This window comes from Musca domestica, unplaced genomic scaffold (assembly GCF_030504385.1).
Source record: "Musca domestica strain aabys unplaced genomic scaffold, Musca_domestica.polishedcontigs.V.1.1 2, whole genome shotgun sequence".
Taxonomy (NCBI): domain Eukaryota; kingdom Metazoa; phylum Arthropoda; class Insecta; order Diptera; family Muscidae; genus Musca; species Musca domestica.
In genome coordinates, this window is record NW_026712249.1 from 21,870,520 (window position 1) to 21,890,512 (window position 19,993).

The window sequence follows — 19,993 nt, forward strand, 5'->3', positions numbered from 1 at the left end:
ATGGAAGGCTTCTGCCAAGTCCTAAACTCTCACTCCTGTAGAGTAACAGAAAAATTAGGACAATTTTCTGTTTTTGTCCCATTTCAATCTAAATATCTTGCAATCATCTCCAAAAACAATAGGCTTCTGTTTTGACCTAATCCCCACCTCCATTTTCAATTTGTGAAAATCGGGCCATAATTGTTACCTGCAGCGTGATTACAAATTAACATTGACAGACGGACGGACGGACATACATAGCTAGGTCGACTCAGCTCAGCGATATAGTAAAATCCATATATAGTTTTCTATGTCGGGGCCAATTTTTAGAGGTGTCACATAGTTTGAGCCCAATTAAACTCATAATAGCCCAACACATAGTGTTTTAGGGTATAAAAATATATGCATCAATGTTGCCACAGAGACGTAAATATACTTCCTATTTTTAAATCTAAATCGAAAATTTCTCCACAAGTATCAGGGTCTGAGGACATACACATATAAAAGTCATAACCGGTTATTCATCCAAAGAAATAATTTAATAATAATTTTTTCGAAAAAGAAATAATTTATTGAGAACAAGTAAAAAAGCTGTAAGTTCGGCCGGGCCGAACTTTTAATACCCTCCACCATTTGGTACAAATTTGGCAATTTCCAAAAAAAATAAAATAAATAAAATAAAAAAAATCCTTTAAAAATTCTGTTAAAATCTTAAAAATACCGAATGTTTATACGACGACGTATACCTGCATAGGCAACTTTTGTCATAAGTTATTACAACATTTAAATGCGAAACTTGAAGAAAAATTTGATTAAAATGTAGCTAAAATCATCAAAATACCGAATATAGGGGGTACCGTTATATGGGGACTATACGAAGACGTGGACTTGCAAAGACAATTTTCTGGCATGGGCTGAAGTATCCATTACGAACTTCAAATGCGAAATTTAAAACAATCCCGGTAAATAATGTCGCTAAAATCATCAAAATACCGAATATCGGGGGGTACGGTATATGGGGGCTATACGAAGACGTGGACCTACATGGCCCATTTTCTGTTTTCTGCTGCAGTATCTATTACGAACTTCAAATACTAAATTTGGAACGGTTCCGTTAAATAATGTCGCTAAAATCATCAAAATACCGAACATCGGGGGGTAGCGTTATATGGGGGCTATACGAAGACGTGGACCTGCACAGATAATTTTCTGTCTTAGGCTGTAGTATCCATTACGAACTTCAAATGCCAAATTTGAAACAATTCCGGTGAATAATGTCCCTAAAATCATCAAAATACCGAATATCGAGAGGTACCGTTATATGGGGGCTATATGAAAACTTGGACCTACATGACCCATTTACGAACTTAACCTGCCTACTGGCAAAATATACATGTGTGCAAAATTTTAGCCTTCTATCTCAATTTGTTTGAAAGATAGCGTGATTACAACAAACAGACAGACGGACAGACAGACACACAGACAGACAGACGGACATGGCTAAATCGTCTTAGAATTTTACGCTGATCAAGAATATATATACTTTGTTAGGTCTGACGTGAGTATTTCGAGGAGTTACAAACGGAATGACAAAATTAATATACCCTCCATAGTATGGTGGAGGGTATAAAAATAAAACCCCTAATAGACAACAAATTCAAAATTACCGTTCATTTGCTTGCGTCTTTTTTGATCAAATACCATTAGTCACAGATGTGTGCCGATTCCCCAAAAAAAAGTTGATTGCCATAAAAAATACAATATTTTTTTAAACAATATCTTTTAATATACAAATTAAAACATATTAAATGTTTAACAAGCTCTGAATGGGATCTTTTAACTTTTTGTTTGATGGAAATCGCAAGATTTATATTTATTAACAAAAACATTTGTTCTATTTTATTGTTTCCACATACTCTCACACGCATATCTATGGCTTTGAAATATATAAAACATTGCCGCCTTTTTTTTTTTGTTCTATGTTATTAACAAATTATTTATAGACTGTTTTGTTAAAAAGTATGCCATTTTCTTTTGACGATTACCATAATTTCTTCAACTTAATAACAAATTGTATGCGTTTTGACAGAACAGAATATTATTTGTTCAAATCTGTATTTGATGACGCGTTCCGCACATGTTGTCTGTATGTATATATGTATTTTTTTAGAATTTCTTGATCTATTTAATACACATATAATATATTAAAGACATCACTTAGTTCTTTTAAATACGAAACCAAAACCGCAAATTATAGTTTTTTTCGATTTGTTTCTGAAAAAAAAAAGTGATTGTTATATCGTCGACGTATGCCCAAGTGTTCCGTACGCCATTATTGACTTTTTGTGATATAGGTATTTTATTTTTAAATATTTTCGGTATGGTCATTCTCAATTTTTGTCCAATTTTTTATCGTATAGCCCATATACAGCAGTCAACCCTATTCTATATTTTTACGGACGGACATTATTTACCGAAGTTGTTTCAAATTACTTATTTAGAATTCGTAATGGGAACTACAGCCTATGATAGAAAATTGTCTATGCAGGTCCAGGTCTTCGCATTGGCCCCATACATCAGTACCTCCCTATATTCGGTATTTTGACGATTTTATGTGCAATATTCACCGAAATTGTGTGAATTTTCGTATTTCAAGTTCCTAATAGGTACTACAGCCTGTGACAGAAAAATTGTCTATGCAGGCCCGATTTAACGGTTCCTTCCTATATTTGGTATTTTTATGATTTTTTTTTTCTAAATTTTATCCAATTTTTGAAGTAGCTAACATTCGGTCGTGTCTTGAGATTTTCTTCGACACCCGCATAGGGTTCTAAATTTGATTCTTTTTTTAGATTTTGAAATTTTCTCCTCTGGGTATGACCAACACCGGCACACATATTGTACCATTTTGGAAAGCCTATGGTGTCAATTAAAATTTGACATACATGTTTGGAAACTCGACTTTTGGGGAGTTTTTAAAAAACCGGGTCCAAAAAGTCAATCATTTTTATACACGACCTCCAAGTGACCACTTTTCTTTGGCTTTCAAATGATACCTATGTAGTCCATATAGGCTAAGAAGGTCTTGGTCTATCTCGGAGCTTAGACCCGGACTTTCGGGCCAAATATCCGGGCATGTGGGTCCGTCACCCAAGTAAAATATACTTTCCTGGAATCAAGATATAAATACCTACCTCTGGAAAAAAAAATGCAAAAACAAATCCTAGCGTTTTTACTAAACTAGAGCTAAGCCGATGGAGTATATCGAACCACTTCTTGTGGTAACTCCCCCACAACGGGTCAAAATTGCGAACAATTATGAATCTCACAAATTGAAAATTTTTACTCAAATGTATATTATATCTGCAGGACTTTTGGTATTGAAAATGGGCCATGTAGTTCGTATAGTTCCCATATAACGGTACCTCCCGATATTCGGTATTTTGATGATTTTAGCGACATTATTCACCGGAAGGGTTTCAAATTTGGTATTTGAAGTTCGAAATGGATACTACAGCCTATTACAGGAAATTGTCTGTGCAGGTCCCCATTTTGGTATAGCCCCCATATAACGGTACCTCTCTATATTTAGTATTTTGATGATTTAAACGACATTATTCATCGGAATTGTTTCAAATTTGGTATTTGAAGTTCGTAATGTTTACTGCAGCCTAAGGCAGAAAATTGAATATTCTAATGGCTTATGACAAAAGTTACCTATACAGGCCCACGTCGTCGCAAAGACCCATATATTACGGCTACATTTGGTATATTTAAGATTTTAACAGAATTTTTAACGGATTTTATTTATTTATTTATTTATTTTTTTTTTTTTGAAAATTGTCAAATTCGTTCCAAATGGTGTAGAGTATTCAACAGCTTTTTTACTTGTTTAACTTTATTTTGTTTTTATCCATGTTTTGAAAATTGGACCGAAAATCCCTTTTGGTGACTTGCACAAGGGTTAAAATTGCACACTTAAATATTTCTCGTATTCTTATCTGCAGTATTGCCGAAGACACTATATACCTAAATCAACAGATTCCAAGGAATCTTAATCCGAAAATCTCTCTCTCTCTCTTTTTGGGTTACTTTGGGACAGAGGTGCTCAAGAAGAAATATCTGTTTTCAGTCAAATTTCTCTTTGCTTATTTAAATCAAGAACGAAACAGTGTTAAGTCATTATTTATATAAATATTTTTTATACATTTGCTTTATAAACTATTTTGGCAAACATTCGTGTTTAAAAACAATTAAATAGAACAGTAAAATATAAAGAAAAACAGAATTTTAATTTTCTCTTAAATTATCTCTTTTTTCTCTTCATGTTCTAGAACACGGTTTTGAGCACCCCTGCTTTGGGATGTAAAATTTCAATCTCTCTCTTCTATTTTTAGCTCTACCTTCATAATCTGCTGCATTTTACTAGTAATTGTAGAAAAGCTTGAATTTTTTTCGTAGTGTAGTGTTCTGTATGTCTAAATTTAATGAAAATTAGTCTTAAGACATTATAAAATCTTCCCCTCTGTCCATCAATTATGAGCAAATGTCATAAAATTAGTGGCTTCAGTCATTTTTAATTTTCTCGATATATCTCTTCTCATTCAAATCAATTTTCATGTAATTAGCCAAACCAACGATTGACATATAACTAACCCTAGCTGTTAATTATTAAAATAGTTAAATAAAATCAACGTTAAATGTGTGGTAAGCGACAATCGGTTCGTCCCCATCATCAAAATAGAGAAAACGAAAAAAAATGATGCATAATAATGATAAGTCCGGGAAAAAATTCCAACTCAAAATGACATTTGGATATGGATTTTATATTTTTTTTAATAAATGTCATATGGACGTGAACCGTGTTGAATACTTATCAGATCGTGTAATCACGTCCCCGCAACATAGCATGGCAACTGATTAACTCCGATAGATAGAATCATGCAAAGGAATTTTATTTCTTCTCTTCTTTTGAGATACTTTCGTGTTTTGTCAATTTTGTGTGTTTTTTTGAAAAATATCTTATCTTAAATAAACAATCTTCATTCAAACTGTATTAATATGATTTCTGTATCCTCGGGCAGTGGCCATTGCTTTGGCCGTTCCAAAGTCTATTCATTTGTATGAAACTGTTAACATAACCACAGGGCCATTGGTTGTCATTCATTTTTCACCGTTTTTTTGGTGTCACATATTGTCTATGTTGAGATTTTGTATCTTCCATCATGGAATATCAATTTTGACATGCATAGCTCCTCGTACAACATTTAGAAACCGTTAAATTTATATATGTGTCCTAAATGTACGAGCAGCATATAAATACATAATTTTCTTTAAAACTACAATTTCTACCAACACAAGATCTCGTATGAAGAACTGATGTAACGAACCATTTCTTCGGGTACCTTCTCCACAACGCGTCCACATTTTGCAAATAAATCATGAAGCTCACAAAACGTAAAATGACACAATTGGTCAAAATTTTTAATAATGGTACCTCTCACAAATTGCGTAGTAAGTATCCGAATTCCTGCAAATTTTCCACATCCAAATATTTTTATCAACGCCAGATCTTGTTGTGTCCTCCCCCACAAAGGGTTAACATTTAGAATAACCGAAACGCTCACACAATGCAAAATAAGCATCCGATTCATTCTAAACTTCACACAATTCTGTTGTGAAGATGATGGATAATGGTCCACACAAAACTCTCATAATATGCGAAATAAGCCTCCGATTTCCTTCAACTTTTACATATCCCAATATTTGTACTTTTTGCAATGGATACAAATCAGTCCATCACTTCTTGTACCTCCCACACAAAGGGTGAGAATTGCAAATAATTATATAGCCATAGAGAGGGTATATATCATTTGATACGTCCAAAACTTGTCTCATCGAAATTACGGTTTTAGACCCTAGGTCTCTTAGAACAAAATTTTTTTCAGGACATTTGGAGTCGATCTAGCGATGTCCGTCCGTCTGTCTGTCTGCTAAAGGTGGCACGATAACTTTAGAAGGGAGTATCCGATTTGATCGGGTTCGGAGATAAGCAATATCGGTCCACTCCTTCTGGTGCCTCCCCCACAAAAGGTAAAAATTTACAAAAAAAATAAAAATATTTTACAGCAGAAACTTTTTTAATCGTTATATTTGCATCATTGCTAGACCATGTGCGAAAATAGACAATATCGGTCCACTCCATTTAGTCCCTTCCCCAAAAAAGGTCAATATTTTAAATAATTTTAACTCTTATATATGTAATGCGAGTGTACGATTATCTTCAAATCACACACAAGAAAATATATTTTTTTAACCCAAAGTCTGGTGTAAAGATGGAATATATCGGTCAACTCCTTCTGGCACCTCCCCCACAATGGGTCAAAATTTAGAATATCCATGAAGCTTATAAAACGCGAAATTAAGATAAGATTCCATTCAGACTTTGCACTTCTCAATATTTATATCTACAGATTATCTGTTATAAAGATGGTAGAGATCGCACCATTCGTTCAGATACCTCCTCACCAAAGTGTTAAAGTTTCGAACAACTAAATCCGAAATAATCTTCAGATTCTCTTCATATTTCACACATCCCATTATTTCTACTTACATAAGATCTGCTGTAAAGATGTGATATATCCGACCACTCCTTATGGCACCTACCCCGCAAAGGGTTTGAAAATGAATTTTATCTGGGCATCCCTTCTTGCCCTCACCCACAAAGGGACACAATTTTCAATACTTTTGTGTGTCATTACTTTATGATTTGATTTCGCTTAAAATTCGATATAAATGTTCGATTTGCTTGTATTTTTGCCCATACCAATATTTATACCCTACAACACTATGTGTTGGGGGTATTATAAGTTTGATTGGGCCAAAAATTATGTAACACCACGAAATATTGATTTCCCACATAGGAAAGTATATATGGATCTTCCTATCTCGGCGAGCTGAGTCGATCTAGCTATGTATGTCCGTCCGTCCGTCTGTCCGTCTGTCCATGTTAATTTGTAATCACGCTACAGGTCGCAATTATGGCCCGATCCTCACGAAATTGAAAATGGAGGTGGGGTTAAGGTCAGCATAGAACCCTATTTCTTTTGGAGATGATCGCACAATATTTAGGGGTTGAAATGGACCAAATACTGAAAAAATTTCGGATTTAGCAGTAGCTATATAGGTCGCAATTATAGACCAATCGACGCGGAATTTCGCATATAGCTAGAGTTTAGGGCTGGCAAGAAGCCTACCCATTTGGGTGGTCATCGGATAATATTTAGCGGGTAAAATAGACCATATCTTTTTTGTTGAAAAAATTCAAAATTTTTCATTAAACCGCGAATATTTTAAATCCCAGCGAAATCACAAAGCCATGACAAGGTTACTTCTGATCTTTACATTGATGTTAACATCCAACAAATATATATATATAGCAAAATATGTGCGATATATATGTTTATCAAAGAAGATATGCTTGAAAAATCTCTTATAAGTCGAGAACGGCTGAACTTATTTCGACAGTTCTCATTAATTCAGAATGGCCTCTTGGCAGGAAACATAAAACGTCTAAAAAAAATCGCATAAAAATATCTCTCTAAAGATGAAAATATTGATTTTGTAATATTTTCTTATATTTTTTCAATTTTGTCATATTTTTGGCATATTTTCATTTTGAATTAAACATTTGGTAATATTTCTACAGCTAACAATACTAAGTAGTTTGGATATCAGGATATCATATACAGATCGCATTTATGGCCCGATCCTAACGAAATTTTGCATGGAGATAAGATGAGGGTCAGAATAAAAGACTATTCTTTTTGGAGATGATCGCCATATATTTAGGGGTTGAAATGGACCAAAAAACTGCAAAATTGTCAGGAGGTCGTAATTATCGCCAGATCCTAGCGCACATTTGAATGGGGGTTACCGGACATTGCAAAAGCCAAGCAGTTTTGGATGGTCATTGAAAAATATTCAATGTGTGAAGGAGTTTGCCAACTTTTGTAGACAAAATACGAAAATGTCCATTCCAGTGACTTTTTGGAGAATTCACAAACACAGGAAAGGCGCACTTCTGACTAATTCGTTAACGCTGATTCATTGAAGAATATAGTCAAATGTTTGTAATAAAATAATAAATGTTAATCTTTTGCCACATCTGAGAGATTATAGGTCTTTGGGAAATATTGGTTCCAGATCTAGGAAGACCATTTACGTGCAACATCTACCAATAAATTGGAAATGAGCAAATTAGTTTAAGTTGCTATTATTTGAACATTAGAGAACGAAGCCTGATGGTTTTCTTTTATTATTTGTCACAATATCTTTTGCAATTCTTTCGAGTATCTCGCCTATATAAACTGTATCGTTTATTATAGTGTTGTAGGGTATTCAACGGTCGGCCTCGCTCGACTGTAGCCTTTGCTTACTTGTTTTTAAAATAACTTCTGGGGAGAATATCCCAGACAAAAAACAAGGGAACTGATGAGGATTGGTGGCTCTTTCCGAAACCTAGGTATTCCCTGCCTTACCACCTGGTAAACATTATCATCGTTCTCCACTAATAAACAAACGTTGTTTTTATAAAAACAACAATAAAGGGATAAAGCCTGACAATTTTGCAATAATAAAAATATTTCCTATACCCTAAGGTGGAGGTTATTAAAAGTTCGGCCCGACCGAACTTAATGTTTTTTTACTAGTTTCATTTAATTTCGATATGAAATGGACAATATTGGCCGATTCCTTCGGAACCTAGTCCATAGAGGGTCAACAATTTGAATAATCATAACAGAAATCCAAATATATTTAAATAATGATACATTGGCTGAGGATATACATCTGTCGGCTAAACCAATTGATACTTTTTAACTTGTTTCATTTTATTTTTTATTTTTGTTATCAATTTTCCATACAAAAAAATTTTTTTTCTTAATTTTAATTTTTTGAGTAAACTTAGTCTTATTTAAAATTACGAAATTTGTTCTTCATCTAATTAATATGTTCTTGGCTATTCTATTAAATTTTAATTCAATTTAAAACTATAAAACAACACAAAGAACCGGAAGATGTTGTACTCCAGGCAAGCAATCAAAGAAACACAGGGATACGTTTTAGTGAAATATAAGTGCCAGACATTGAAATATATTCACCATAGAAAACTGTCAAAAAATAGCAACAACAGCATTAATTCAAAGGCAAAGATATTTACGAGACGAAAGCAAATGTCCGTGCAGTGCCTGCCAGCAGTTGCGGGCAAACACAGGGTCTGGCTGGCAATGGTTATGGATTTCCTTCTACCTACCTAGCATTTATTCCCCAGTGGAATGGATATGAGATGAAATTTAAAACTTTTTTTCTTATTGTTTATTTCGGCGATTCTGAACATAAATAAGAGGGTTGTTTGCTTTGTGCTGCATGCGGAAAAGAGAGAAGAAAACTTTGAAAATAAATATGCGCAAAGGAAATCCAGATACATACAGTCATAGGTAAGTGTGTATGTCCACATACCACCTATCTCCCGGCACATCTATGTATGCATACATATATTTTACCTTTGTGGCAAAAAACATAAAATAAATGTTTTTAAACCCAAAACATATTTAACCTGGAAGATAAATTATGGCCCACAAATGGTGGTGTATTTGAGGGGTTCTTTATTTTATTTGCCATAGCCTTCTCTCTTGCCATGTCATGTTTTCATTTACAGGAAAAGAAATGGTTATATATGTGTGTGTGTTTTTGTGCATTTTAATTTAATTTTTTTATCATGTATTTCAATATTTTTTTTGTAGATTTGAAAGATGGTAAACAAGTGTTAAATGGTAAAGATGTTAAATTTAATTTAACAAAACTTAAATGGGAATTTTTCGTAGATAGGTGTAATGTTGTAGATAAGCAGAGATAGGAAACAAAAAAGGTGATGGTGATAGATGTTCATGGTTGTGGAATAAATTAAGTCACTTTTGCTAAAGAGATTAGAATACTAGGAATATTTTTTGAAGGAATACTAAAGCAGAAATCATGAAACACGAATTAAAAAAAAAACAAGTAAGCAAAGGCTACAGTCGAGCGGGGCCGACCGTTGAATACCCTACAACACTATAATAAACGATACAGTTTATATAGGCGAGATACTCGAAAGAATTGCAAAAGATATTGTGACAAATAATAAAAGAAAACCAGGTTTCGTCAGGTTTCGTTCTCTAATTTTCGAATAATAGCAACTTAAACTAATTTGCTCATTTCCAATTTATTGGTAGATGTTGCACTTAAATGGTCTTCCTAGATCTGGAACCAATATTTCCCAAAGACCTATAATCTCTCAGAAGTGGCAAAAGATTAATTAATTTATTATTGGTTTTTGACTGAAACGCATCTATATGAGATACAGACATTTGACTATATTCTTCAACGAAAGCAGCGTTAACGAAATAGTCAGAAGACCGTCTTTCCTGTATTATCGAATTCTCCAAAAAGTCACTACAAAAGTTGGCACACATTGAATATTTTTGGATGGCCATCCAAAACTGCTTGGCTTTTGCAATGCCCGGTAACCCCCATTCAAATGTGCGTGAGGATCGGACAATAATTACGACCTGCTGACAATTTTGCAGTTTTTTGGTCCATTTCAACCCCTAAATATATGGCGATCATCTCCAAAAAGAGTAGGCTTCTATTCTGACCCTAATCTGATCCCCATGCAAAATTTCGTTAGGATCGGGCCATAAATGCGATCTGTGTATGATATCCTGATATCGTAACTACTTAGTTTTGTTAGCTGTAGAAATATTAATTCAAAACGAAAATATGCAAAAAATGTGACAAAATTAAAAAAAATATGAGAACATTTTAAAAAATCAATATTTTCATCTTTAGAGAGATATTTTTGTACGATTTTTTAGACGTTGTTTCTTTACTGCCAAGAGGCTATTCTGAATTAATGAGAACTGTCGAAATCAGTTCAGCCGTTCTCGACATATAAGAGATCTTTCAAGTATATCTTCTTTGATAGACATATATATCGCACATATTTTGCTATATATCCGTTTTGTTGGATGTTAACATCAATGTAAAGATCAGAAGTAACCTTGTCATGGCTTTGTGATTTTGCCGGGATTTAAAATATTCGCGGTTTAATAAAAATGTTGAATTTTTTCAACACAAAAGATATGGTCTATTTTACCCGCTAAATATTATCCGATGACCACCCAAATTGGTAGGCTTCTCCCCCGTCCTAAACTCTAGCTACATGCGAAGTTCCGCGTCGATTGGTCTATAATAGCGACCTGTATAGCTACTGCAAAATCCGACATTTTTTCAGTTTTTGGTCCATTTGAACACCTAAATATTATGCGATCATCTCCAAAAGATATAGGGTTCTATTCTGACCCTAGCCCGACCTCCATTCTAAATTTCGTGAAGATCGGGCCATAATTGCGACCTGTAGAGTGATTACAAATTAACATGGACTGACGGACAGACGGACGGACGGACATACATAGCTAGATCGACTCAACTCGGCGAGATGGGAAGATCCATATATACTTTCCTATGTGGGAAATCAATATTTCGAGGTGTTACATAAAAAGAAATTTGAAGGCACAAACGCTACATTTTTATATGCAGATACAATCTTCTATATCTATACAAGAGAAAAATGTTTTGTACTTTTGTTTGTAATTTCTAGACTCAAAAACTGCTAAACAGATTTCCCAGAAAATGTCCATATATACTACAGCATCGCCTGAAAGTAACATAGGCTATATAACTGTTTGAAATTCCACTTGGAATTATATAGCATCAGAATCCCAAAAATTTAGATTTTTCTTTTCGTTTAATTTGCCAAATTTTATTGAAATCGGTAAAGATTTGAATATAGCTCCCATATTTGCAGGGTGAGATGAAAAAACTGCAACAAACTTCAGACTCACTTCTAAGCCATTCGTCCGACAGCTGTTAAAATTATTCCAGTGACAGCTCATTACATTGTTTACAAGCGTACCAAAGCATTTTGGTGAGAATTTTCCAGAAAATAAGTTATTCGTGGTGGAATTCAAGCGTGATAGTATGATTTCTCTATATTTTTGGGTGGAAAACCACAAGTGACTATCGTTAGAGCACTCCAGCATTTAAATGTGAATAAATCTTTTGTGTCTCGTACCACCGCTCGTTACCGTGATACTGATAGGGTAGGCCGACGTCAAGTTAGTGGATGGAAAAAAACAGCAACATCAGCAGAAATGGTTCGAAAAGTAAAGAAGGGACTTGTTCGAAACCCGCGTCGCATTGGCCGAAAAATGGCTCGTGAGCTGAACATATCGCAATATTCCATTCGGCAAATATTGAAAAATGAGCTCGGGGTAAAGCTTTTGAAATTCCAAAAAGACAAGAACTTACACCGTAACAGAAAGAAAATAGACTCAAAAGAGCTAAATAGTTACTTCACTTGACCGAAAGTGGTAAATTACCGAATTTGGTTTTCTCCGATGAGAAAACATTCGTTGTACAGTAGATAATAAACCAACAAAATGATCGTTTTTTCTTGCCAAAGAGGTCAGCTGAAAATTTGCACCTTTGGTTGGCCACCAAAACTCAAGCGCCTGCCATGGTAATGGTGTGGTGGTGGTCTGGAGGGTGTATTAAAGCCATGGCCTTGGACATTCAAACAGGACTCAGCACCATCGTACTGAGCACACGCCACCCAAGAACAGTTACAAAATGAGGTTCCTCGCTTCATTTCCAGCGCACAATAACCACCAAAATCTCCGGATACCAATCCGCTGGACTATTGTGTCTGGAGTATTTTGGAAAGCAAGGTTGGCACTAAAAAATACCAAAGTTTTGATCACCCCAAGCAAGCGCTTCGTCGGGAATTTGCCAAAATACCGTAAAGCAACATTTGAGTAGAGTGTGACAGTTTGAAGGCCATAATTCGTGCCAAAGGTGACCAAAACGAACAAATCTAAACTTTTTCTAAAATTTGATGCTATTTCTGACATTTTTTGCTTTCATTCAATAAAATTAAAAAAAAAAATAAATGAACAGATGAAGTAGGTTTATAAAATTTTACTCAGATGTGTGTTAGGTCTGCAGGACTTTTGGTATTCAAAATGGGATGTATATAGGTCGAGTATTAAGTTTTTAAATCCCAAAAATGAAAATCGGACGATTATTGCGACCTGAATATAATACCCCATGCACATTGTGTTGTGAGGTGCAACAATTTTACATAGATCGACTCAGTTTGGAAGATTCATATATAACATCCTATGTCTTGTCAAGGTGTTACCAACTTTTTGACTCAATCAAAATTATAATAGCCCCCAACACGTAGTGTTGTCGGGTATAAAAATGAAGTCTAATGGGACATACCGAACTTATGAGCCATCTCTGTTTGGTATTATAGTTCATTTATGAATCAACATGTCTTCAGTTTAAATATTCGATAAAAATGTTGAAATTTTGGCGTTGACCGTTTAAACTTTTTCTTTCTAGATATCTTCTGTTGACGAAAGATCAATAGCAACCATCATTTGGCCGACATAAATGTCAAAATTTATGGAGAATCGTACGTGCCGTTATGTTTCATTCAAAGACCACTTATTACCATAGTTTCAATTTCAAAAGACTGTGACACACCACCCAACATTTCAAATGTGTATATAACAAAACATATCTACGAGAAATGAGAAAGAGAGAGAGAGAAAAACAGCTATGAAGAACTCTCATTATAATACCCAATTGAAAAGGGGGAGGAGCTAACATTGTGAAAAGAGAACGAGAGAAATCGAGTGGTTTTGCTTTGTTCTCTGTGTGTATTAGGGTTTGTTTCGTTAATTCTTGTAGTTGTGTATGTGTCTCGACAATGGTGAAGATTTTTCAGATAACCCTGAGAGATGATATTCTCAAGATTGTTGTTTGCTCTTGCATCTGAAAATATTTTTGAACATGTATCTGAGTCAGTTCTCCTTCGTTTATGTATGAACATTTGTGTGAGTGTGTGTGTCTGGTGTTGGGGTGGGAGACTTATCAAAAAAATGTCTTCAGAATCAAATGCCAACAGAGAGGAGTATTATGTTGAGATGTGCAACAAAGAAACAGACTAAAGACATGATTATCTCTTAACTGCCTCCAGGTGTTGTAAACCGGCGGTATTACATACCTTGAGGAAAAATATACGAACTAAATACATACAAATGATGGGGGTACATGCTTATGTTCGCTGTGTGCATGTAGCATAGTGTCGGAAGGGAAAATACATGTGCGTCTGCATCTGTCCGTACATATTTTTTGTGGGAGAACTAATTGCTGCTGTTGTTGTTGCAACTGCAATTGCTGCTGTATTTTTTGTTTTTGTTTCTTAAGTGCAAATACAGACATACGTCTGCTAAAAACGAGACAACATCGTTAAGGCCCAACTCACGCCTACTCCTCCATAGCCAACCAGCCAGGCATCCCCCAAACCAGATAACCAACAAAATTGTCCAACCGAACGGCAGACAGACAGACAGCCAGACAAACATCAAAGCGTAATGATCATTATCTGCCAGTTTATTCGAATAGCGCCAAGCTTTCTGTTTTGATGGTATTGGTTTTTTGGATTACCAACCTCTTTGCCGTTGTCGTTGTTGCTGCTGCTCCGGGTGCTGCGACAGCTATTTCAGCTCTGCTGCCATGGCTACCTTCCTCTCAGTTATTGTCATTTGTTGTTGGGGTGATTGTTTGGCGTGTTATTTTCGATGCCATTAAACTTCTTTATCTGCTGGATAAAGCTGTAAATATCCGCGAGATTTACTACACGACGCGTGTCATTTCGTTAGCCAAGCGATTGCCAATTGGAAACAGCATAACTCTCCTACACGATTTTTTTTGGCGTTCTTTTTTCCTGGAGGTGAAAAGAAAGGAATAAAACAAAACAAAACACCGCCGCCGCCGCCGTACGTACGTCCAACAAGAAACGAAACGAAAAAAAAACAAAATCAAAATAAACGTCCGGCCACATTGAGGCCCAAAAATTGTTCAACCATACGACAAGGCGAGTCAGTCGATGGCTGCTGGACATTTGGCCTTTGTGAAGTCTCCGGCCGCCATATGCAATTGCATTAAATCGCGTTGGCATCCTATCCTCGAGTTTACGGTCAGCAATTGTGAATCCCATATTCGCCGACTGGGTCATTGTTCTTGAAGAAAAAGAAGAAGAAGAATTTGCTGCAGCATCCGCCATTCACATCCGTTAAGGTTAACATATTCTCCATGGAAAATATGTTGTAACGGTCATCGGGTAGTTTGGGTAGGTCGTTGCCTGCGGTCATTGCTGACCCCGCCAACTCCTTTGCTCGGCATCTGTGTCAGTTTGTGTAATATCAGTGATTTGAAATCTGCTCGTATTGTAAAATTCCCAAACGTGCTGTGACGTTTAATTTCGAATGGCGGCTTTTATCACAGAATTAAATTGCTAAAAAAAAGAAGGAAAAGAAGAAGAAATCGTTCAAGCTGCTTCCAAGTGAACACAATACCCACGAAGGATACAAAATGAAATAAAGAAAATTTTCTCAAAAAAAAAAAAAAAAAAAAAAAAAAAAAATACAAAGTGATTTTTTCGGAGGTGTTGTAAGCCGTAACAATTGTAAGAACGATTTTCAGGTGCTAACAAAATAATTGTAGCATTGAACGAAACAAAAATATATTGAAGAAAAAAATCGATAACATCGCGAAATTTAAGAAAACAAAGGCTGATTTTCCCATCATCACCGGTGAATCTTTAAGCATTTCCCATTGCGCGACATCTTCTGTTTGCCCGCCACCATGTTGGTCCCACCTGATATGATGGCCGCCCAGACGCGCATGATTTATCAAATGAATCGCTACTGTGCCGAACGTGTCCAGGCGCGAATGTTCAAAACAGCCACAGCCATAAGAGAAATTTGCAAAATTGTCCAGGACATCCTTAAGGAGGTGGAATTACAGGAACCCCGTTTTATTTCCAGTTTAGTGGAATGTAATGGCCGGTGAGTATAGGATATTCAAGTGAAATACACAACTCCGTTGCAAACTAGGCGGCGGCATTGATTTGCCCTCACTGATTTCTTTAGTACTTTTCAATTTTGAAACCATATTTGCATATGACGAAATAAACCTTTTAAAAATTAAATTGTGCTAAAAATTTCATTGTTTTCAATAATAAAATGAAAAATCCACCAGATTGTTACTGTCGAAATCCAAACTGGTATCGGGTAACATAAATAGAGAGAGCAAATTCCTCCATCTTCAAAACTTTGTGAAATGTTCGGATTAATATTGCTTAAAATCCATTCTTTAAGGTATATAGTGTTATTGCAAATAATAATATTAATATTATTTTTTTTGTCAAACTATTTTTTTTGTTTATTTTTTCAAAATATTTGTAAAAACGTCCTTGCAACGGGGTCGTGCCAAGTCAGAATATTCTACAATTATATTTGTTATAAGACTCTAAGAACTATATACATATATATTAAAAATATATTTTAGCCCTAGAAGAATAAAAATATCTATATTTTCATTCTATATAAAAACATGTAAAAAAATTAGGTTGGGCCGAACTTTTAATACCCTCCACCTTTGGTTAAAGGAAATATTTTTATATAAAAGTATCTCAATTCTTACGTGTTCCACTTTAAACTACAAATGCCAGTAAGCTCGTTTGGATAATTCTGTTAAACATTTCAAAAAAACATTAAGTGAGTGATGCCGTTATATGGGGTCATACCAAAACGGGAACCTCTATAGACAACTTTGTAATTCGAGGATTGTCATCTACCAAATCTTCTTAAATACCAAATTTGAAACAATTTCGTGGGTAAATATGACTAGGATTATTAAAATACCGAGAATCGGTGGGTATCGTTATATGTGCGCTATAGGAAAACGTTCTGCCGCCGGAGCTGAAACCCATTACAAATGCAAATTTTTAGACAAATTCGTGGAAAAATGTGGCAAAAGTCATCATATCCGAGGTACCGTTTTGTGGGGGATATTCGAAGACGTGAACCTATACATAATATGTTCCGCCACAGGAGCTAGAACCCATAGAACTATAAATACCAATTTTTGGACATATCCGTGGGAAAATGTGGCAACAATTATCAAATACTATGGGCTGTTTCTTGATTTCAACAGACAGGCGGAGATCGTTAAATCGACTTAGAATTTTATGCTGATTATGAATATATATGTTTTATGGGGTCTACGACGAATATTATGGGATGTTACAAACCGAATGACAAAATAACTATACCCTCCTTTTCAAGGTGGAGGGCATAAAAAATATTTTCATCAAGGTTCTCAAAAAAACAAGTTAAAAATATCTGTCGGTTTTGATTATTTAAAAATATTTTGACTTCTGTTATGATTATTCAAACTCTTGACCCTCTATGGAGTAGGTTCCGAAGGAATGTGCCAATATTGTTCATTTCGTATCGGACATCATTAAGTAAGATATAAATATTGCGACGTGGACTATTTTGGTAACTTCCTTCACTTTACATGATATATTTTATAATTTTTAGAAAATTTTAACATGTGCGTGAGATACCAGATATAGTCGACTGAAGTATTCCATTTTCATGCTTCATCTAATACATATAAAAATATTGGTATGGGCAATAAAACAAGAAAATCGAACATTTACATCCAATCTATGGAAAAACATAAATTCCATATTAATCTCAACTTTCTGGCAAAGAGAGATGTATTTAGATATACTAAGTTGTAAAAAATCGCTGACTTGTTTCGTAAGTTATGACAGATAAAAGTATTGAAAATTGTGACCCTTTGAGAGTGAGGTACCAGCAGGGGTTTTCAGATATACAGGGTGAGATAAAAAAGAAACAAAGTCAAACGCCATAATTTTTCCATTTTTTTTTTTAAATGTTATTGAATAAAAGCCAAAAATGTCGGAAATTGCATCAAATTTTAGAATAAGTTTAGATTTGTAGTACACCCCCAAAATATTTTTCCGATAATATTCGGCGTTTACTCTGATGCCACGGTCGATTAATACACGACCATTTTGTTTGTTTACAAACTGCAGGACAACGAATGTTTTCTCATAGAAGAAAACCAAATTCGACAGTTCACCACTTTCGGCCAAGCGATGCAACTGTTTAGGTCTTTTGAGTCAATTTTCTTTTCAACGGAAGTCCTATCATGTACTTTTTACCAATTATTTGTTATTTGGTACCAAAGGTACAGATGCCTCCGTCAATTTTGGCGGAAATCGGTTCAGATATATTGGTTCCCTCTGAATCCAAATTATAACGGATCTGAAGTCATAAAAAGCATTCAAAAGAGGTTCTTAGTTGGTATGATCAACTTCACATAAAATTCCTATATAAACGTTTATTTGTAAAGGGTACAACTTCTAAATATGCATGAGGTACCATTTAGTCGGTCCGCTCGACTTTTGAACTTTTTTATATTTTTTTATCTTTTTCTGTCAAGAGCCTACTTCGAACGGTTGGACGTTCTTGTAGAAAAATAATAAGTACGGTCCGAACAAGTTTTTGGATATAAAATAAAAACAAGGTCCTATATCAGCAATTTTTATAAGGCAGTTAGACACCCATTGTAAACTTCAAATACCAAATTCAGACAATTCCGTTGAAAAAATTAGGGAAGCCATGGGAATACCGAATATATGATAGTACTGTTATATGGGAGATACACCACAATGTGGACCTTTATTAGCTGTTTCAGGGTCGTTAGGAACCCGTTACAACCTTCAAATACCAAATTCCACACAACACCGTTGAAAAATGTGCCGAAAGTTTCGAAATTCTTAAAATGAGAGGGTACCGTTATGTGTAGTGGACTTATATTAGCTGTTTATTGCGGTTATAAAGCCATAGCAAATACTTAATACCAGATAATTCCCTTTGAGAAATGTGCAGATAATCATCGAAATCGTTAAAATTCTTATATGGGCGCTATATGAAATGTTAGCCGAAATAGCCCATTTTAGGACTCTATTCCAATTCCTTCGGAAGATAGAGTCATTTCTGAATCGGTTTATAATCATGAATATGTATACTTTTTTGGGTGTAAAATGATTACTTCGAAATGTTACAAATGGAACGAAATACAACGTTTAGTTTCTTTTTTAACTTTTAGATACTGTGACAGCATTCACTGATCCTCATACCATATAAACTGAATTCTCTTCCAAAAGAAAAAAAAAACTATACCAAATATTTTTCTTAATTTGAAATATTAAACCAACATTCCGTTGGCTTATTATTGGCATTTTAAGTATTTATTTGATTTTAAAATTTAGATATAAAAAACGACATAAAACATAAAGCCAACATTTGGTTTTAATAGCCAATAATATGAAATATGTTGATTAGATAGAAATTTTGAATTTGATTGAAAAGCCATAACGAACGAACGAATGATTACGCTCTGCATAACAAAACAGGCAACTGTGATTTGAAGAGGTGCGATGGACAGACGGACGCTTGCTAAAACACACACAACAAAAAAATCACGTTTTTGTATACACTTCTGTTTTCAAATGTTGATTTTTTTTCTCGCTGTAGAAATGTTGTCACTAATTTATGTGACTTTCAATGTTATTAGCCATATTTGAGCACAAAATTTGAATTATTGGCGATTTGATACAAAATGGTTTCTAAGTTTATGGCAAAAAAAAATTGTAAATTGTTATGTGGGCCAAGATTAAGAGAACATAAAAAACAACGACCAATTAAATGTTGGCAAGAAGACAAGACAGTCGCTGAAACCTAAGCTACGTGGAAGCAGGTTGAAATCTTCAATGTTGTGTATTTTCCAAACAACTTTGCGGGGAACTAACAACGCTTTCTATAGAGTAGCCTCTTAAGACATTAGATCAAATACTATACCTAAGGTCTTGAACATTTTTGACATTTTTACGTTGTAAAGGATTTACAAAACTCAGTCGATTTAAATTGTCAATTCCATTGAGATTGAGGGTGAGATAAAA

The 19,993-nt window shown here is 34.8% G+C and overlaps 1 protein-coding gene across 1 annotated transcript in view; it reads left to right on the forward strand.

Annotated features, from left to right (window-relative positions):
- The first annotated feature begins 14,398 nt into the window (after positions 1-14,398).
- LOC101895868 (protein mab-21-like) overlaps positions 14,399-19,993 on the forward strand; it is a 30,218-nt gene continuing 24,623 nt past the window's right edge. The window contains exon 1 of the mRNA XM_059121956.1: positions 14,399-15,998. Coding sequence (XP_058977939.1) covers positions 15,796-15,998 — 203 coding nt within the window. The 5' untranslated portion in view covers positions 14,399-15,795. The remainder of the gene's footprint in view (positions 15,999-19,993) is intronic.